Below are 21812 nucleotides of genomic sequence, written 5' to 3'. Positions count from 1 at the left end.
AGGCTCCCCACCAGTTACCCTTCCTTTACGCTGAAATCTACAACACATTTGCGTGACTCCCTCTTAACAAAAATAAGTCCCTTTTATCAATAAAACTGGCCAGAAGGACGCACAACGAAACTTCTCCAGGGAATTATAATTGGCGATATTTGGCAGGAGGAAGGAGGCTCGGTATAGGAGAACAGTAAGCGTGTAAAAGGAAGGGTAGTACATTACACACAAGCACTGATAAAAATTAACAATAAGCATGCCACTTCTCAATAGCGGTATAACTAATTATAGAAGTGCGGGATACAGCAGACACCCGGGCATATCTCACAATAGATCAACGATTCTGGTCGCACTGAGGAAGTCCATATAGAAGGAAGGCCTTTTTTCCTGTTTGAGCTTTACGGCAACGAACCGTAGAGTGGTTTGATATTCTCCAGAATACTTTTAAAACAGTACCTACTACTTTAGCACGTTTTGCTTTTAATATGTTATTTTTACGTCCATTTATATGTGTGAAAGGTTGTATCTATAATTGCTCCAAGTTGTTTACGACAGGATTTTTTTTTGGCGGGGATACGTTCCAAACTTGTATGAAACCGCGCGAAAAAGATTAAATTGTGTTGAATAAATAACGTTCAAAACAGTCTCAAAACGTTTGAACTTTGACTGAATATGATAGTGGTCAGTCTAAAAGCCGAAATGTAGTATTGTAAATCTTCAGTATCTACAACAAAATTTGTTATTTTTTTTTCGAAATTTACTATTTTCAAAATTTTGTAACTTTTAAGTCGTTTCACCGATTTTGAATCCTTGAGCGTCAAATTGAAGGTAATGAGTGCGCTTTTTATTTTTAATACCAAACTATACTCTTAACCCTCTAGTGCCCAGTGCCGCCTTCAGACACGCTTCAATTGAACCTCTAGAAAGCTTCATAAATACTTAAAAATGTTACTAAAGATTAAAGTATTTCGCCTTTTGGCTAGATCGAGATCGAGACCCAGAAGACTCTATCATTTTTTTTATTTTCTGTGATAAGGCCGTTACAAATTTTATTTTCATTTTATGAACACCCCCCCCCCCCTTCAAAAATCTTGAATATTGGAAGGGGAAGAAAAAAAAGCTCAAACCGTTTTGTTCATTTTATTGGTTTTCCGACAGCATAAATGCTTTATTTAGCAACAAACAAGTCCAGTGACAGCGGGATTGTCGTCAAAAGGCAAGCGAAATTAATAATAATAATAATTAAGTGTTATTTTTCAACATTTATTTGAGTGCAAGTTACAAACGTCATAACTTGCACACAAACTTTGATCAAAGATATTTCTTTTTTTTCGTCTCGGTGTTATTTATTTTTTGCCACCCCCTTTGCTAACTTTGATAACCTTGGACATAAAAAGAATTCGAAATTTGTATCAGCCTAATTTTACATAAAATGTCAAATTTTTACGGAAGTATCTATACATATTTCATATTCTGGAGATATTTTTTCAATCGGCAATATCCACCGTGACTACAATGCGTCTCCATTACAAAAGCTCTCTCAATGCAAAAATATAAACATCATTCTTAGGGCTAAACAAAAATAAACGGGTCTAAAATGTTTCAATGAAGGCCAACTATAAGGAGTATGGTCGGAGTAAAAATAAATCGAATAGAACTTTTTTGTATTGAATTGCTGTATATGGATGATAAATATTTACAAAAAAACTAAGGCATAAAGAGGCATGGTTGGTAAATGGCTTGGCACGTGCAGTTAAGACCCTATTGTGGTTACCCACCTCTGTCCGGCAACGTCTATCCCAAGCTCCACGAGGTGCCAACCGGGATACGAGTAATCTTAGCGGAAATCGGGATACCAACCCCCGCTGGAAACTATGGTCGTATGCTGACTGGGAAGGGGGATCGTACGCGGCTATATCTCCGTGTTAGGGGCGGCATACAACAGCGTCTGACTTGGAGCGGGCGCTGAATCACGAATCGCGGTGCTTCGCCAGCTATGTCTAAGACAGCAGCCCCGTCGTGAGACAAGGTTTCGCAGCCCTAGTAAGGCAGCATACCGAATGTAAAGTACTACGAGCAATCCAGATATAAATACGGAATGGAATAATCGGCATAGACCTAGAATTGGAAACTCAGTACTTGGAATGTAAGGACTCTACTCGAACCAACACGTGCAGGTTTCTTGGCTAGAGAGCTGCAGAAGATAAATTCTTTGAGCTCTTGGAAAAGACGTATAATGAGTGCCCAGGACACGACATCAAGATCGTCATCGGGGATGCAAATGCGCAGGTCGTGCAGGAGAACTTCTTCCGTCCCGTGATTGGTAGAAAAAGCCTTATCTCTACTACGAACGACAACGGCCTGAGGCTTGTCAATTTCGCTGGAGCCAGAGATCTGTAGCACTTATTTTGCACGCCGGAATATACGTCAGCACATCTGGATGCACCCGAATGGAGAGGCCTGCTCTCAGATCGACCATGTTTTGATTGATGGTCTGCAGACGTTACAGACCTGAGGTCGTTTAGATGACCAAACGTTGACTCGGGTCATTATCTCGTGGTATCCAAGATTCGCTCCCGGTTAACACGTTGTAAAAATCCAGGACGATAAGGAGGACACAGTTGAACATCCAGCGGCTATCAACCGAAAAAGTGGCTACAGAGTACCTGCAGAATGTTGTAAGCGGATCGAGGATCAAGTTGGAGGTAACCAGAATGAACAGTGGAGGCATGTCCACAGTACAATCAGGAATCAGCACCACAGCGGGGGAAGTGTTGGGTACATCTGCGACAGCCACGTCCAATGAGTGGCTTGACGCTTAGTGCCAGCGAGCTACGGATGAGAAGAACCGCGCCAGAGTTCACATGTTAGCCACGGCTGTGACTCGGCAAAGCGTAGGAAGATACCAGGAAGATAGAGCTGCATCGCCGAAAGAAACGACAGCATTGGGAGCGTATTCTTGCGGAAGCGGAAGGTTGCTTCTCCAAGCACGATGCGAAAAGCCTCTACAAGAAAATTAATGGAACGATAGGAAGGGGAAACTTGATTACCAATAGAACGGAGGTGGCTAGGCGTTGGAAAGAACACTTTAGTGTGCCGTTGAATGTTGAAGAAAACAGCGTAGTCGTAAGAGGCAGGATCGTCATTGAGGATGATGGTAAAGCTGTGGACCCATTATCCATGGACGAGGTGAAGAAAGCAGTGAAAGAGCTGCAAGGAGGACTCTCCACTACGGACCAAATGTTCACCTTGCGACAGATCCTCGATAAATTTCGAGAACTAAACTTGCAGACTCACTATCTGTTTATAGACTTTAGGGCAGCGTACTATACAGTTAAGAGAAATGAGTTATGGCGAATTATGCTCGAACATGGTTTCCCAACAAAGCTAATTAGGTTGATCCGGTGCCGGTGAGATATCGGACACCTTCGTTACGTTAGATGGTTTGAAGCAGGGAGATGGATTGTCAAAATTAATGTTCAATATCGCATTGGAGGGCCGGCGTGCAAAGAAGAGGCACCATCATTATGAAGTCTCACATGCTTCTAGGTTTTGCGGACGATATCGACATTATTGGTATCAACCGCAGAGCAGTGGAAGAGGCCTTCGGACCTCTCAGGACGGAAGCTGCAAGAATAGGACTCATCATTTACTTAGCCATGAGATAAAAATGCAGCTGAAAACAGGGCCTTCTATGGATTACGTAACCAGCTGAGGTCCCGCAGTCTGCAAACTCGTACTAAACTGTCACTCTACAAAACATTTATCCTTCCCATGGCCCTCTACCATGAAGCATGGACGTTGAAAGAGGCCGACCGGTGGCTCGTGGTGTTTTTGAGCGTAGGATTTTGCGTTCATTTTTTTTGGCGGCAAACTAGAAAATGGTGTTTGACGCAGATACATGAACCATGAATTGTACCAGGTGTAGAACACGGCGGATATAGTCAAGCGGATAAAACACGGCAGGTTGCAGTGGGCTGGGCATGTAGCTAGAATGCCGGAAGGACGACCAGTGAAGAGTATATTTAGCAGAAATCACGATAGAGGCCGTCAACTTCGAGGTGGGCCCTGCACTCGTTGGATGTGTCCTGTCGATGAGAATGCCAGCGAAATAGGTGTTACGGGAGATTGGAGGATAGCAGCCCAAGACCGAATGACAAAAAAAGCAAAGCCTTGGTGCTACATTCCGATTCGGAATTCAACCTTCTGTTTATTTATACACAGACTCCGCAGGCGACCATTCAGTGTACAGGGCAATTGCGGGGCTAGCGCTATGATCCTACTGATACTAACAGTCTCTCCCGAGCCGAGACTCGAACCTACGACGACTGGTTTATTAGGCTAGCATCGTACCTCGAGACCATCTGGGAGATAAGATCGAGTGACATGGCGACGTATTCTGGATTCGGCATTGGATCGATAATCGGTCTGTCGCCGTAAAAGTAACGTAAGTAGTAAGGCATAATGAAGAATTGTAAAACTATAACAATGACAACTGTATTAGGTATGTTATATATTGGTCAATTTACCTTTTTGTTATTCAACTAATTCCATACTCTGGTCAACATAAGGTGTCAAACAAATGATTCCGAAGCCGTTTTGATTATGGCTGTATGACTGCATTCACGATAATCGGTTAACATCCGAGGTTTAAGTGCTGCAAGTCACATACTTGTACACACATTACACTACAGCGGCTGACCCTTAAACAGAAGGCAATACCACTTACAGTTTCAGTATGAAACCAACTCGCGTGTGAAAATGACGGTATAATATCTTATCACTCATGCGACAGAAATAACTTATACGGTGATGATGATATTGTGGCATTTTCATTACCGTTCCATTCCCATCCGTGTGAGCGTTACGCTTTCAGCGGAACTCTATCTCATACGTACCATTATAATTACAACGATAATTTATTTACGACATTAACATTCCACTCATGCCCGATAAGACGAAAACGAAGTGGAGTGTTATGTCATAAGAACTAGATCTTCACCCGCAGACACGCACACAAAGAAGGGGCACTTCTCAATCAATGACATCATGAAACTGCTTGTCTGTCTGCCTGCCTTCCTGCTCAGTGAGTCGTGAAACCACACCAAATCAATTCCACGATGTTCATCTCCTACCCCTACGCCGACGACTTTCCTCCGTTGTTTGTCGTAATAGCGTCACGGCTCACCGAGTTAATTAGAAAAATATTTATCATATCACCAAACCCGGAGTGAGTAACGAACGAATCGCTTTGACTGATAGGAAGCTTTGCGAAAAACGGTTTTTACACCCCGCTTGTAGGTCAGGAAGTATTGTTTAATTCGGTATCACGTACGTAATCGAGCGATTCAACGAGAAGTTAGTCACTATTATGCAAAGCAGTGGACGAATACCGTCATAGGTTTCGCAGTGACTAAATGACGGGTTCGGTATTTACGGAACTAGTCACTCCGCTGTAAATGTTAAGGTTACAAACGAAACGGATGGAACGTTTTTATTGCACTTTTTGTTCAACTACATAATCTGTATTATTATAAAAAAAGAACAACAAAATCCGGGTCTAAACCAATCGTTGCGACTGTCATTCATATTCATTTACTGATAATGAAATACAAGTTTGGCAAAGATATCAGTGCTTTGTTTACAAGTCCCTACTATACAAAAGAAGTAATCAAAATTTTTGGAAATTATGTCACACAATCAGGGTTGATATTTGTTGACACTCTTGAGTGAAAGTGAAAAAAAGCATCCATAAAAGTTATGTTTTTACAATCGTTTCAGAGTTCTCCCTTCCCGCTTTTTGCATGGAAGTGAACTGTCAAAACACCTCATTATATTTCATGCGATGGAAGCAAGACAACAAAATCAGTTTATCAGTTAACGAAGATTGTCAAGGCATCGGTCAGTGTCAGTGAAAAAGTGTTTCGGTAAGGTTCATTTGGTTGAGTGGACTGTTTGTTTTTCTTTTTCGCTTTGAAGTGAAGGTCATTTGGTTGGATTTGTCGTCAAATTTTATTCCGTAACCGTGAATGATGCGCGCGATCTATTTCATCTGAGTATAACAGCACGTTACTAGGACGAAAATCTAGTGTATCTGAAAGAGTGCTGCGATCATTGGAAGTGAAAATTGAAAATGATTGGCTGTAATTTTCGAAGAATTTCGCTGGGGGAAATGACTTTTATCAGCACTGCACACAATTCGTTGAAATTCGAATGACAAGACTCCACAAGTACGAAACCGCAGCTGACGTAAGATGTGATTAAAAACTAAAAACAGAAAAAATCGTTCATAGATTTGTGATACGGCAGACTTCTTTTTTATCATTCCAGAAAAAGTCGAATAACATTATTCATGACATCCCAGAACACAGATGCCACTTCACATATCAGTAACCGTGCAACAAATACGGTTCTGGAATCCTTTCCAATTCAACTCTCATTAAGTGCAATACGTGTCTAGTCTAGCATGATACAAAACAAGTCTAGACATCATGAAAATAATAGTTCGACTTACAACCAATTTCTTGGGCCACGTCTTCGTCGACAGCTTGAAAATGATGGAATCAAACCACTTTTCCAGTTCTGCCTTTTTTGTATGGACCCCACTACGACCAGTAATTTTGATCTTTTGTGGCATTGTCCAAACGTTTCTTACTTTCGCACTTTTTGTTTTTTAGTTTTTTTTTCTGCAGTGTCGCTGATTGAGAAGTTACCTGCTACGTGGTTTGGCGCTTGTATTCTCCCAGACATATTATTCTCTTATCTTCTTTATCGACCTTATCATAAACTCAAACATGTTACTAAAGCGGATAACATGAAAATGCTTGAGTCCTTTTGTTATCGAATGACCCGATTCTACTAAGATTCGAACCTATGGTCATCCGCTTGTCAAAGCGGACTCTGTAACCTTGCGGCTACGAAGCTCTCCATTCAGTTCAGTACTTCTTTAATTCAAACTGGATTGGACTAAACTTTCAAGCGTAATCTAATGAACATTAAAAAACGAAAGGTGATCTCGGCATCGAGTTGCGGAGGCTTCGCAGATTACCAGAATGAAATACCGATTCGGATAGAATACAGATCAATGCTCAAATTCTCACATGGCGTCCTAGACTCCAGTTGTCTATGCATCCTAAGATGAAGCTCAAGATTCTTTATTCTTGGTTCAAACTTATAGCCGTGGAAGAATTCCTTTATATTTACATTTTTAACTTTGTAATATCATTATTAGCTTAGAACCTTAGAGTGTCCAATCTTGCACATCAATAGATTAAACAATAGATATTTAAAATTAGAAACAATGCATTGCATGTTTAGTACCCAGGTCGACGATAATTTTGAAGTCTGCAAACTTCCAACAGTATGTATCTAATGGTAAATCGATCCGAAAACGATACCCAAACAAATGAGCCCTGCAAACAAACCAGTTTCGGCCGAAACAAAGGCGAGGACAAAAAAGATCCAGTCTAACCGGCTGGTTGGCTGGCTGGCTGTTGACTTGCATGGTCGCACCATCAACCAGTCAGTATATGTATAGCCTTGTCCTTGCTCCCTTTTTGGGTGCCTTCCTCAACCGTGCGCCACATTGTCGGTGTTGGCCGAATTGCATCACGGCGACTCGTGTCATCACATCCCATCGTTGCCTTTCCGTGCTGTATAGCCAAGGGGAAGAGGAGGTAAACCGAACAACAGAAAATAAAGAATTAATGACACAATGCATCAGTTACCGAGCCCAGGCAGCCGTGATTGAATCACCATACAATTACCGTGCGGGGTCCGGGAGCCCTGGCCCCCTAACATTGCAGTCGCGAAGCTTCGTTCTCTGAACTCGTCGTTACTTTGCGTTTGGGGCCACAAAAGCAGTCTTTCCACTTTTTTGGCCAGAAAACCATATGATGAGAAGTTGTACTGGGAGCGCAGTTTAGTGAGTGCATCTCGCGTTCTCTTTCACACTCTCGCTCTCTCTCTCTGTCTATCTGTGATTCTGAAAAAGCTCAAATCCATATCCGAACGTTTGCTGCACTTGTATAGGTCGAGGACTCCCCGACGACCATCCTTATGAACGAAACAAAGAGTGAGATGTAGAAACCTGCCGCAGACGAAAAAATGCAATCCGATAAACTTGATTTATTTTTTCCCCGAAAGTTTTTTTTTTGTCTGTTCCGGTGATCTCCAGGCAGGCATGGGTTTTGGACGCACTACGTCTGCAAATTATTCGCACACTTTCAACGAATGTTTGGGTCGACCTTAATTGACTGCCTGTATCGGGTCTGGAGGAAGCTGTTATTTCTAACCGTTGCAAGTCAGACAGTTGCCTCTGACACAAGGCGACACACGTGCACACGGCACACGGGCAGGTACTGTGACTGTAATATCTGATACGGTGGCACAGCTAATTCATTGCAAATGAGGATTATCTGCACTTAAAGCTTGTAACTACATACGTAGTGCGTAAAACCTGTGCTTTTATGGCGTGCATTAACTATGAGCCAAAATGAATAAAAGATGTACCTAATAGACCTTCGCTTGGTTGTCGTTATAGAACTGATCCGTTCGCCACGGGGAAAGGGGATATAATTGTATCATATGGTTTTTCACAAATTTTGTTTTCCAGTTACTTCAATTTTCAACATGTGTGTGTGACTACCGATACTGACAAGTCGAAGATCACCGCGCATGTGTGTGTTCTACAGTTGCATCTTATGTTCTTCTTTTTCTTTCTATGTTACGTTAGCATTTATGTACACCATAAACAAGTCGGAAAAGCTCTGCTTCCCACTGACAACGGGAATGAACTGTTATTATCCCATTGCGTCGCCCCCATGAGAGGTGGAAATGGGTGGGAGAATAGTTTTCACTTTTTACTCTTGCTCTACCCAACCGGCCAGGGTGGGGGATGTAAAACAGTTTTCATCTTGTTAGCTAATTATTGTAACAAACGAGCTACATTACTCCGGCACCTAAACTGTGTGTACCGTTTGTGAGACTTTTTTGTACGCCTCAGGAAAAGTGGTGTTTTAAATGTGCATTTTACCTGAGTCGTTTTCAATACAACCGAGTGAAAAACCGTTCTTCTCATGTAGAATGAGTTCGAACGTAGTTTTATTCTAGTGTCACAACTAAAATTTATGCAACAGCACGCGAAAAGTATGTAAAGCGTTACAGAAATGTGTCTTTATTGAAAGCATATGTTTAGAAAACTAGACTTGCACATGTCTCGTAACATGAAGACATTTGAAAAGTCCTCGAATGAAACATTTCATTCTAAAAGCTAAGATTTCTCTCTCGCTCCTTCAAAAATCATCCATTACAGCGACGTTAACAGTTTTATAGACCAGTTCAAAGATTAGCGAAATAGTCATCTGGAATGAAACCGTTTTAGAGATAATGCATAAGAATCCCTGTAATAAAAATAGTAGTAGTTTCGAAACTTGAATATTTCAGTTTCGATAGGATCAGGGAACGATCCTTGAGAGCTAGTGAAACAGATTCTAGTCACGACGTAATGCAACCAAAGTATCTTGGGATTTACTTTCGGACATTTACTCATATGTAGACTCCGTGTGTTTGTAATAACTTCTTGCCACACAACCGACAAGTTCGACGAACGACGAAGCAGCCAAGGAAAGCTTCTCTGCCACCATTGCAAATGAAAAAGTGTCACGAATGTGTGGGAGACTCACGATTTAAGGTAGTGTTGTGCCGTAGTAGAGACTTACTAACCACTAATCAAATGCGTTTTGTTTTGCTGTCCCTCAACTGTTTCTTCCGTTTCATTGCTTCCTTTTAAGTTTTCATGCCACACCGCTTAACAGCAGCGCCATGGCCGTAATCCACACAAAAAGCAATTAAAGAGAGAGAAAAAAAAGAGAAGCGAGAGAAGCAGTAGGTAGAGTGTCTTGGTTTCGTTTTTTATCTCTATATTTACGTGGTTTATTTTTTTCTTTTTTTTCTTCATATTTGTCTGTCAGTCAGAGAAGACCAATGCAATGCAGACAACGGGAATACAGTTGTTTATTTATTTTGGTATGCACTCGCGTAAACACTCATCATCATCAACATCATCATCATCACGGCCAACACGCAGCAGCGGAGTATAGCGACGACGATCGACCCCGTGTTTGTACACAACCGTAATGGGACACCCCACAGAGTCATGTACGTGCGAAAGAAATAGCATGAGTTGTTGAGTGAGGTCCAACCATAGGAGATCATTGAATTCAGTGAATGCCGCATCACGATCGTTTACTACTTTATTAGATTCGCATTTCGCAGTAGCGGTTTCTACGCTAAGAGATGTACTAACGTCGTAGAACTCACCACAGGGAACACCTGTAATTAGCTAACACAGAGTAAATAACATAAATAGCATAAAATAGTTCGGTTTACTAGTTTGTCGGAAAATGTTACGTTCATCAACAGAATAGAGTAACCAACGGAGACTGGTGACAGTACTCCAATGCATGTTGAAAATTCTAGTACACCCACACTTTGAAACCCAGTCGGAAGATTGTAATTTATGCATTTTATTACACTACCATTTGATTAAAGTGGTGTTAGTTACAGACGGTCACACCACCATCTCTGCGCGCAACGTGGTTTAGTTTTCAGTTTCTACTGACACGATAATCAAGCCATGCGCTGTGCTGTGAGAGCGAAGCAAGAAGAACGTGGTTCCAACTTTTGCTATCGTTCATCGGGTGTATCGCGCCGCACGGTTGTACTGTAGAGTTGTTTGTAGACTTCTCTCGGTCGGGCCGTGATTTGTGTAGGCCATGAGCGCATGACAAAACACAAACATACACAAGTACATAAGCTGCTGCGCTAGTGGGTATGTACCCGCGAGCGCAGTGAGTTCGATGCACTTGTGAGGCGGCGCACCGTTCCTTTGCCGTCTACGCCACCCCGCGTTGCACCAGAATTCTCGTGCTCTCAGAACTCGAGTGCTGCTTGTGGTTACGGTAATAAATCCTGCAGAGGGGAAACGGTGAGCCACGGGGAAAGCGGGTATCGCTAGTGCCTATGTTTTAACTATTAGTAAGAGATAGATGTGGGTCACTTCCGGTTCATGGATGGAAACATAAGTCATGGTCGATTGGGTTTCGAGCATGGAATATTAGGGGATTGTAGTTCCTGGTCCTAACGAAAAGCCAGTGAAGAATCATTATTTGTTGATCACATTATTGGTTTAGGAAGTTTTGCAAGCATGTGAATCTTCAAGATGCCATGAAGATAAGAATTCTAGCGAAAAGTTTTTTTATGATTTCAGAAATATATATGATTGTCATCCAGAACTCAACTCTTTTTTGTACAATTGACGGACAGTAAGGCAAAGCAGAATCTTCAGGTAAAGACATGTTGAAGCGAGCTCTACGAGAATAATAATACGGACAATTATCAGAGCATCGAAAGGAAACCCGGTCCCGGACGGCCGACGACCCCGAGCGACAAGAAGCTCCAAAGTGTCTTGAAGAGGAAGACCGTGGGAAAAGTGGCTTCATCGGAGCAGGTCGGTGCAACCGGCCAAACAGTGAAAAAGTACCTGGCGAACATGAACATACATGTCAGGAAGCGGCAGTCCCGTCCACTGGTCTCGGAGCTGCAAGCAGTGACGCAGCGGCTACGGCTGAACAAGAAGTTGAAGTCAATTTCTCCGGCTAATCACGACGTGGCGGTGGTGATGGACGACGAGATCTATCTCACCCTGGATGGCAACGACTGGCAGGGCACTTCGCATTTTACTTCCCCCACAAAGGCAGCATTTTACTTCCCCCACAAAGGCATTTCACACACCACGTTGCTCATAAAGGTGCTGCTGTGATTGACAATCAGGGAGAAGGGGATATTAAAGCCACTTTTCTTTCGCTCCGGACTGGCAATGAACGGGAAAATTTATAGTGCAAAGTGTCTGCCGGAAGTTACGTCGGATCTGGCGTCGGCCCATCACTCGAAGCGGCCGTTGAAGAAAATGGAACGGCTAAACGTCCCCCAGCTGCGTCCTATCGAGAATTTCTGGGTAAACTGGAAGCGTACTTCAACAATTAAACAATTTTTATTGATGAGCTTTGTCCTTTTAAAATTTTTGGCCGCAAGATAACCAGAGAACATAATTAAATTCAATATTGATGGAAAACTCATAGTCTCCGATCGCGAAGTTAACTAGTTTTACTGTATCGGTAACAATCTGCCAGCAAATTTGATGAAAACTAACGTAAACATATTTTGCGAGATTGTTGCGACTTTTCAAGAAACTTATAGCAATTGGATGTAATCCTGACGTTTTGAAAATTGACAAGGTTTCGCTAGTATAAAAATCCGGATATTTGTGTGACTCTTCTAACTATCGTCCAATCTCTACATTATAGGTGTTGAGCAGAATAATAGAACTTTAACTGCAATTATAGAGCTTGTTGACAAGTTTATATATCATATCGGTCAAAGCAAAATCGGGGATTATCTATCAACCAAAAAAAAAAAACACTTGATACCATGAACCATGAAATGAAACACCATAAACTGAAAAAACTTAGAATAGTCGCCAGTAATTTGATCAAAAGTTATTTAACAATTCAGCAATCTGTTCATGGAGTTCCTCAAGGAAGTAACATAAGTCCATTACTATTTTAATATTTATCAATGATATTGGTAACTTGAAGCTTGAAGAAATAGCAAAACTATTTGATGATACTACGCTCTAATTTATTTGTTTATTTATTGACATAAAAAAGAGAATACTCTGATCCATTCATTGGGAATATGAACATTGAAAAAGTTGTACTTGGGGCTACACTTGGATTCTTTCTTAGAATATAAAATTACAACAAGAGTTAACTATACCAACACGAGACACGCAATTGGCTATTTTAAAGCGCGATAAGCTGGTAATTATTGGGTGCGCATCCAATCTCATTTAATTTTAGTTGTGGACAATTTTTGATGACTTTGTGCTGAAAAATCGTCATTTGCGTGGAGTGATACTTTTCTCATTCCATTCCACAGCGATTAAAGCGCATCGAGAGTGAGAAAGTTTTTGGCAACGTGCCATGGTTGGTTCCGTCGCTTTCAAGATGGTATGACGATGTTGGTAATTTCGATGATATGAAGGAAGGCTAACAACCTTCGAAGATGCTTAATTGGAGGAATTGCTTGTTGTGGATCCATTCCCAACGCAGGAACAGCTTGTTTCGGTGTTGAGAATCACCCACCAAACAATTTCCAAGCGATTGCATCCTTTGGGAATAATTCAAAATCAAGAAATATTAAGCTGATGGCCAACGAGCGCCGTTTTTCGCCTGTCAACAACTGCTCCAGTGGCAAAATAGAAAGAGTTTAGTTTGTCGCATCGCGTCATGCGGTGAAAAATGGATTAATTACAGCAACCCAGTCAGTAGTCATCGAGTACTGCGTAAAAAAACGGCAGAGGCACAAACAAATGATACTACTACACGACAACGCTCGGCCTCACTCAGCCAAAGTCATTAAAATTTACATAGTAACACTCAAATGGGAACCCTGCCTTATCCATGAGACAAAGTTGTAGTAGCTAGCGATGGGCAATGATTTTTCCAAAACAATGCTACACTTAAAAAAAAAAAACAGCGAGTTTGAATTTGGAGATTCTACATCACAACCAAGATCACCAAAATTGGATATGAATACATGTGCTTTTTTCTACAATCACTATTTTATAGTAAGTTGTAGTTCTACGAAGAAAACGATCGTGTTGACCCTAGCATACAATGTAGCAAATATTTTATAGTTCATGTAGGGTGAAAATCGTTGCAATTCATCATCAACGTCACATTCATCAAAGATGACGGGAAAACATTGTTGAGTATGCGGTTCAACAACATGGTTTCAACTTGAATTTTAAATTTATTTTCATTTAATGCGTCTATTACAATGTAACATTCAAACTTACGTCGAGTTAAAGACAAACTAATTGGCAAGGTTGCAGAAGTTGCAACAACAGCAGCAATATTACCTTCGATAAAAAAAATTAAACTGCTAATTACACCTGCTTCAACGAGTACGACAACGGCGATGTTCTCAAACCATAAAAGATGTTACATACATACTTGCATACTTCCTAGTCGACTACCGATTCTTCACTATGTACCCTCCGTTCCTCTGCAAGTAGGATTGCATGGCGACGAACGATAAGTGATCATTTAAAGTACTCGCCGTCCGTCACACGCCTTCTCGATTTCCCATATCTTGCTGCCGATAGTTACGGTACACAGAACATAGTCGCTAGATTGTTGCATTTTTTTTTCGAGGTCACAGAGTAGGTACCAGCTCTCACCACGTATGGAAGCTACTGTAACAAATGTGGGAAGACAGGTTTGGTTCCGCACGAAAAGGTTATGCATGTGCATATATGCTACGATGGCAGAGGGGGGACCACATGAGCACATACTTTTCGCAGCTAGTAACACGGGTTCGAACTCTCGGACCTCGCGTTGGATTCTCGCCTAGAGTGTGCTTGCTTTAAGTGCGATTTGTCTTTCTTGATGAGAAGAAGGTGTAATTCGCTGGTAAAATGTATCTTTTGAGTTTTTAAGACAAGTTAGTAACATTCTCGTTTAGAGCAACGTTACAGGTCGTAAATTTGTCCCATGTTGCAATACATTCGCCCTTTATGTAAATTTCTCTAGAGGTCACAAAGTCGAACTAAAGCGCAGGGTTTCAGCAAATCGACAAATTACGTCGGACTAGGAAAGAATCGGTTAGGAACCCATAACGAAACGCAGCGCGGGATTTCCTTTTACTGTGCACTTCCTCCCTGCGCCGGTGCTCCACTCTAGTACGCAGCTCATTAACATTATTGTGAGGTAAATTGAAGATTAGAGGTTATGCACTTTTTACGCTGATTCGCGTTTGTACCGACCGGAATGAGGTAATTATACGATGTTTATATGTATGGTTGCCGCGACGACACGGAAATAGGTTTTGACTTAAGATTTACCTCCAATATTTTTCCACCATCATCAGAGAATTAGGTTTGGATTCTTACCTGGAAATAGAAAAGGAATGATTGTTAGAAATAAGTTGGTTAATTTTAGTCTCGGTACCAGTCGAAAAAATACAATCAATACCTGCAAGCAATGCTTCTGCAAGTTTCCGCACCACCCGTTCCTACCCGGCCGGGAGCGTCAAATGCTAAAATCCGGCTGTGCTGCATTTTTTCACTTGCGCAAGCAATTTAATTGCAGTCACAGCAGCAGCAAAATTGCGCACACTTCAGTTACCAGGGCAGCGTTATGCCTTGCCCCGGAGGTACCGAACCGAGTTACTATACGAACGGGCTCGAAAATTAGCCACCTCATGGTATTTCAGTGCTCTTTCCTAGCGAGCTGCGCGGTTTATCGCTGTGCCCCTTCCCCGATCGCCCCGCATACCTTTTTTGTTGCAGGAGTAGCAGCAGCAATAAGTTAAAGCGTAATGATTCGCATTCTATACGCGACTGCATCAGCAACTCTTCAAATTGCATTTTAATTTCTCAACGCTAGGATGATTTAGTACAAAGAAGAGGTGAGTTCTTGAATCCCCAAGCGAGCGGATTGGCGTCATAAAATGGAGACGACGACTATACAACAAGGCAGGCAGGCACTTCTTCGGAAGACGTTTTGACAGCCAGTTTTTTTTACATCAGGCTTAAGGTCAATGCAACTTTGCACAAAGTGTGTTTGAGAATAAAAAACCACTCCAAGATGAGATCATGCTTAACTTGATTTTGGTCGATAATTCAATGACAATGTTCTGTCAAAACCTAATCTGTCGTTGACAAGGATTTCGTTTTGTTTTTTGTTTTGTTTTTTTTTTTTTTGAATAACTAGTCAAGACATATTATAGGTGACATAATTTTTCTACACTGCATGTCAAATAATCGTTGATTTTTGTGGTGATCGTTGATGAAAAGGTCCCCAACTCTTCAAAAAAATATTAGTTCAAAAACTTGTGACTATCAAAACGAAATGAAAAATATGCTGCAAAAGTGCTTATCTTCAACAAAGCAGTAGAATAGCGCAGTTCTTCCGTCGCATTTAGCTCAACAGGCGGTGAAGCACGACAGGCACACAAAGAGCTGCAACTGCTCGAATATAGGACAAGGTAAGCGCGCTTCCTTCCGTTCTCCGTTCGTCGCCATGCCATTGCTTGTCGGTTTTCTAGTCGACCGTTGTTATTTTATTTTTACTTCGTGACAGACAGCCATAGAAGTACATTTTCACTTTTTGGTCAATCGCTTCTGTTGGACCGCGACGCTAGAACACAAGGATGACAGTGGAAGACACTGCAGCGGATTCAGAAGATTTATACACTAGATGCAGCAACTGTCGTTTCCAACTTCTAACGAGTTATTTTTAAACTAATAAATTCGTTTTTTTAAGTTTGTGAAACTTACGCTTCAGCTTAAAAAAAAACTAGTAAACAATTCTCGCCATGCGAGGTTTTGTTCTACGCGAGTTGGTGAGTTGATTCGGAATAAATTTGTTTGTACTAAAAATTCATGTTTTTATGTTCATTCCAAAAAAATCAGGCAAAATTACACGTTTTTCGCTGCACAAAAAGGAAGTGTTATGATAAAACTCCCTTTTTAATGTAATTGTAATGTTTTTACGTGTTGTTTTTTAATGAAAAATTCAGCTTCAGCACTATACTATTATAAAAATGACATACTTCCAGGTGTATTGCAACCGATAAAATACATACCTCAACAAAACATGTTATTAGAATTTTTGTACTATTATTTTTTGCAAACTAGTGAGGTCCGACTACTTGAATTATTGAATTGAAATAATTGACTAACATTTATTCGGTTGTGCGATACCCTGGTTATCAGATACACTGTCTTCGATTATTTTCCTATTAATAAAACAATTTTTACAAAAAAATATTTTCATAGCTGAGCAAAAATCCATTTCGATTCCGAATGAAATCCTAAAATTTTGCATGAAATCTGCCTGACACTTTCGAAGACCAAACTTCGTGTGACGGGTTATTGAACCCAATGTGGAAAAACGAAAGTTTTACACAGCAATTTATTATTCCTTGTGCATACATGAGTACCAAAGACTGCGAGTTCGACGAAGTTTTCGAATACAAACCCGAGAACTATGTAAAGTGTAAGGTGACCACTAAAATTTTGGTTTTTTTTCAGGTTCTCTTTCTCCACAACAAACACGCTCAGAGAGGAATGAGAGTATGTATATGTGTGCTCGCTTTCTCCTCTCCATACCAGTATTTTTGTTCTGTTTATGACTGCTCAGTTTTATTCAAAATGGTGTCGAAACAAGAAGCATTGTGCAAGCACTTTATGAAGTTGTAACTAAATGGTACAAAAATTTTGACAAAAAGTTCAGGGCAAGCTATTTCAAAAGCGAAAATATTCTGATTTCGACTTTGTACAATTTCCTGCCAATTACAACAAGATTTTTCCAGGAAGGTAGCGGAAGACCGAATTAGCTCTTCTTATCTAAATCATGGTTCTTGTCTAAATCATGGTAAAATTTAGTGGTCCAGTGGATTGGATATCAATAAAAATGTGTAGCAGACTGAATGTCAAAAATACCATGGCAATAAGTGTTTTGGCCTTAGTGCCGTTCTATTCTTTAGATTTTAAGTTCATTAGTGTACAAAAATAACAACGAACGATGCATTGACAATTCGACGTGAAGGCCGTACACTGCTCTTTTTTCGGCATCATGAAAAAAGTTTTTTCGGAGATCCGATTTAGGACCTTTCTTAAGTGTTCATTAATTTGTTTTGTTAATAATGATTGATTCTTCATGACAAATAAATCATTTTTTCTTTATGTTCATCCATCCTTCTCGACAGCCTGGAGCATGGGGTGTCGAATCATATTTAACTAACACGAAATAAATAATAAAATTCAACAATGAAAATCAACTCTTGTTTGAGTTACTTCAGGTGACTCCCAAGGCTCCCATTTAGGACCACTTCTTTTTATTCTGTACTTGAACGACATTTTCTTTTTCCTCAAAAATCCGAAAGCACTGATGAGTGTCGACGCCATAAAGCTGTGTTTGGGAGTGAAGAACAAAGAAGACATCAATATATATCAATGTAATCCTTATATTCTACACCTTGTAGCATAGCATACCATAAGTAGACTGCCCGTAGTTGCACTCCGTGATTGGTCGAACCAACAAAATTGCACAATGGAGATGAATGGTGCTTGGGACTAGCATTACATTGAAATCCATATAATATACATCTTGTGTAAGAAAAGTTTATTGAATTTAAATGTAAAAAATGCAATTCAAAGCAATCAGAATGTTTAAAATTGTGGGATTTGGGAATAATCTCAGATTCTCAACTTAATTGAACGCTTGTGCTACAATTCTTCAACACAAGTACATTATCCCTAATTCTATATATTGCTTATTAAGAGTCTTTACTGGAATATTGCAGCATTGTGTGATCTCTTCAGTCAAGCATACATGAAGACAGAATACAATCAATGCAAGAGTAACTTCTATTATATGCACTTCGTAAGCTAGGTTAGGCCCTACAGCCCTCTTCCAGAGTAAGGACAGGTGTTAAATCAGCAAAAAACGTTTTTTTTTGCTTTGAAATTTTAATATTCCAATTTTTTTTCATCTAATATTTATTTGACGCGGCACAAATTATTCCAAATTTAGTCCCATTTACTCTTTAGTTCTATAGTTATGTAGAAATTCGTGTTTCATTTGTATGGATGCCCTCCCTTTCAAAGGAGCGAGGGGTATCAAACCACCATGAAAACATATCCTGCCAATCAAATTCGGGGACATTTGCTTAATTAGTCTTTAAGTTATATAAAAAAAAAGTTTCCATATAAACGGAGGCCCTTCCCTTCCAGAGGAGGGAGGAGTTTTGATCTACCATAAAAAAATTTCTTGATTGTAACCTCCACCTCTAAATTTGATTCCATTTATTGCATTACCCCTCGAGTTATGTAAAAAAATGTGTTTCACTTGTATGGGAACCCTCCCTTCCAGAGAAAGGAGGCATGTTGAACCACCTTAAAAATATTTCTTGCTAAAAAAAACTTCCAGGTGTCAAATTTGGTTCCATTTCTTTCATTAGCTCTCGAGTAATATAGAAGTCTGTGTTCCATTTGTATGATATGCTCCCCCCATTTCAGAGGAGTGAGAGGTCTCTAACAATCACATAAATATTTCTTGCACTTACAAATTTCCACATGTCAAATTTGGTTCATTTTGCTTGATTAGCTTTCGAATAGTGCAGAAACTTGTGTTTCATTTGTATAGAAACCATTCCTTCCGGATGAGGGAGAGGTTCCGAACCAGTATGGGAACATTTCTTGCTTCCAAAGACTTCCACAAGCCAAATTCCGTTCCATTTGGTCAGTTCTTGAGTTATGCAGAAGTTTGTGTGTCATTCGTATGGCAGCCTATTCCAGAGGAGTCAAACCAGCATAACAACCTCCCTCAGGCCCAGGAACCCTTACATACAAATTCCGATCTGCTGATCCGTTCTTGCGTTAAATCTTGTTTGGCGGACTTCCATTTATTTCAATTAATGCATTAAATATCAATATTACAGACAAAAGTTCTAGCCTTGATCAATCATTGCTTTTCTTATTCATCATTCTTTTAAAAGAAATATTAATTAGTTCGAAAAACTGTGAAATATAACTTTAACGAAATTCTACCAGGATAAAAAAACTAATGTGTACGCTGTTACGGTCACATTAAAATTTAAATATAAAACTATCAGTTTGAATTTCTTCCGTGGGATTTACCTCCCAGCTGGGTTCAAGGTACGATGTTGGTCTTACAAGCCAGTCGTCATATGTTCGAATTCCGCCTTGAAAGGGACTGTTAGTGGCAGTGAAATCGTAGCGCTAGTCCCGTACACTTAAACAGTTGGCGGCTCGATATCTGTGTCAAACAAATAAAACAGTACGAGCCGCCACGGCTCTAGTTCTGTATAAAAAAGAAGGATATACCTACTTTTTTATTATTACTTCAGTCGTGGGCCATCGAAACTGCGAAAATAAACTAATAAAAAAAATAATATATTTTTGTTGACCCACGTCTCTCGAAAAAGAAGTACAATGTGCCACAGGAGGTTGCACACTTTCAAAAGAACATGGAGAAGCAAAAAACGAAATTTCTCTTTTATGGTGGACAAAAGTTTTTTTCTTCTATTTTTAATTCAGCAAACGATAGGAACGTTTTGTAACTGACGGCTTTAAATAGGTTAATGCGTTCGAACTGACGTTGCGGTGGCCTTTTTTCAACCTGTTTCTTCATGGTTTGCGTTGTAGTAGAGAAGTAAAGAGCATTATTCTTGTTTTAGTTCTGCATGAAGTTCTAAAGCCTCGAATTTTAGATTGTGGTTTATTACTTACAGAATAGAATCGAATGCATTAAAAATTAACATAAATGATGTGAGTCTAATTTCGTAGTCATTTTAACTATGTATATGCATTTAAACGCAATAAAAACCTGTTTCGAGTCGACTCACAAACTCGCGCGCGCAGAATGTCATTTTCTCTAGATTTCTCAAGCGTTTTTTTGCGATGTTTTAAATATAAAAAAGTAAAATGACGTAGGTAGATATGATGGAATTTGAATATTCACAAATACATTTTGCATCGATTTGTTTTCATATGCTCATACAACCTTTCAAATATCTGTATTCTTAACTTCTTGTTAGAATCATAACGCAAAGATATAGAATAATACTTCAAAAAAACCTAATACATATACATCCATAGCGTATAGCCAACTTTTTCCCTAATGCGGTATTGTGAAATGCCTTCCACTTGCAAAAAATACAAACAACTAACGATAGGTGAAGGTTAGTTATTGCGGAATCTGTTTAAATTTACCTTAAATTCACTCACACTTTTTCATCCACTAACATCGAAACCACAATAAACCGCGATCAAACGTTCCGCATTGAAATTGCAGATTAATAGATCCATCCAATTTAAACGCCCATTCACTTTTTCTCGCTGCATTAAATCAAATTCATTTCTCTCGAACAACCTACTGGTCCCCCACCCCATGCATTTGTTGTAGTCCGTTTTGCTTGTGAACATGAACAAACTAAGAAAATCCCTAACAATACTAGACTACTGAATAGAGAAACACAGAAGCGGAAAGGAAGTGCAAAGCATTGATGACACAAAAAGCAGTTCGCGAATGAGGCAAAAATAACCGCACCGCCAGCAAGAGGCTTACGTTTTTTTTTCGCGAAAAATAAAAATAAAAACAAACAGCTCAAAAAATGCATCCAACCCGTCGTCAACAGCAAAAGCGAAAAAAAAAACAATAAACAACATCGAAAATCACGATACACAACGTGTGCATTGATACACAAACACAAACGTGCATGTTGAACAGTCCGCCAGCAAGCAGATGCGAACAAAGACCGACAGACCTACCACTAGTAAGTTAGTGGATTGGGTTTACCCTGCCTGTGTGTGCGTACGGAGCATTCAGCAAATGCAGGTCATTGGCCTTCGCCATCGTTTTCAGCGAACAGACCAGGGGCTAGGCTGGTGGTGTGTGGTGGCAGCCGTAAGCCGCGCCACCTTGACCAACGCAGTCAGGGACGGCCATGGCCCGCACAGACTGCAATCAGGGTCTACTTTGGCAACGTTTCGCGTGTCCGGCCGGCGGCGGTGGTTTAAAACTGCGGATAAATAACTTCCAAATTGCGCCGCCCTGTACCTCAGCTATACTTGCACTAGGCAGCGCGCGTGGTGCATTTTAATTTGCGGTGCGTTCGGATAATTGCGATCACTGAGTTCAGGAATGTCGTCATGAGCACGATTACGA

The 21812-nt window shown here is 40.4% G+C and overlaps 1 protein-coding gene across 3 annotated transcripts in view; it reads right to left on the bottom strand.

Moving 5' to 3' along the window:
- Window positions 1-21812, bottom strand: part of LOC129724075 (zinc finger protein jing homolog) — a 283694-nt gene that overhangs the window by 41753 nt on the left and 220129 nt on the right. For 2 of the 3 annotated variants that reach the window (XM_055678681.1, XM_055678682.1), the window contains one exon: window positions 14960-15007. The exons of the other annotated variant lie outside the window; for it this stretch is intronic. In XM_055678681.1, coding sequence (XP_055534656.1) covers window positions 14960-14982 — 23 coding nt within the window. In that variant the 5' untranslated portion in view covers window positions 14983-15007. Of the gene's footprint in view, window positions 1-14959; window positions 15008-21812 lie in introns of those variants that run through there. 3 annotated transcript variants of the gene reach the window in all.

Source organism: Wyeomyia smithii, chromosome 2, assembly GCF_029784165.1.
Source record: "Wyeomyia smithii strain HCP4-BCI-WySm-NY-G18 chromosome 2, ASM2978416v1, whole genome shotgun sequence".
NCBI classification, from domain to species: domain Eukaryota; kingdom Metazoa; phylum Arthropoda; class Insecta; order Diptera; family Culicidae; genus Wyeomyia; species Wyeomyia smithii.
The sequence above is the reverse complement of the archived record's forward strand: the minus strand, read 5'-3'. Positions and strand labels throughout refer to the sequence as shown.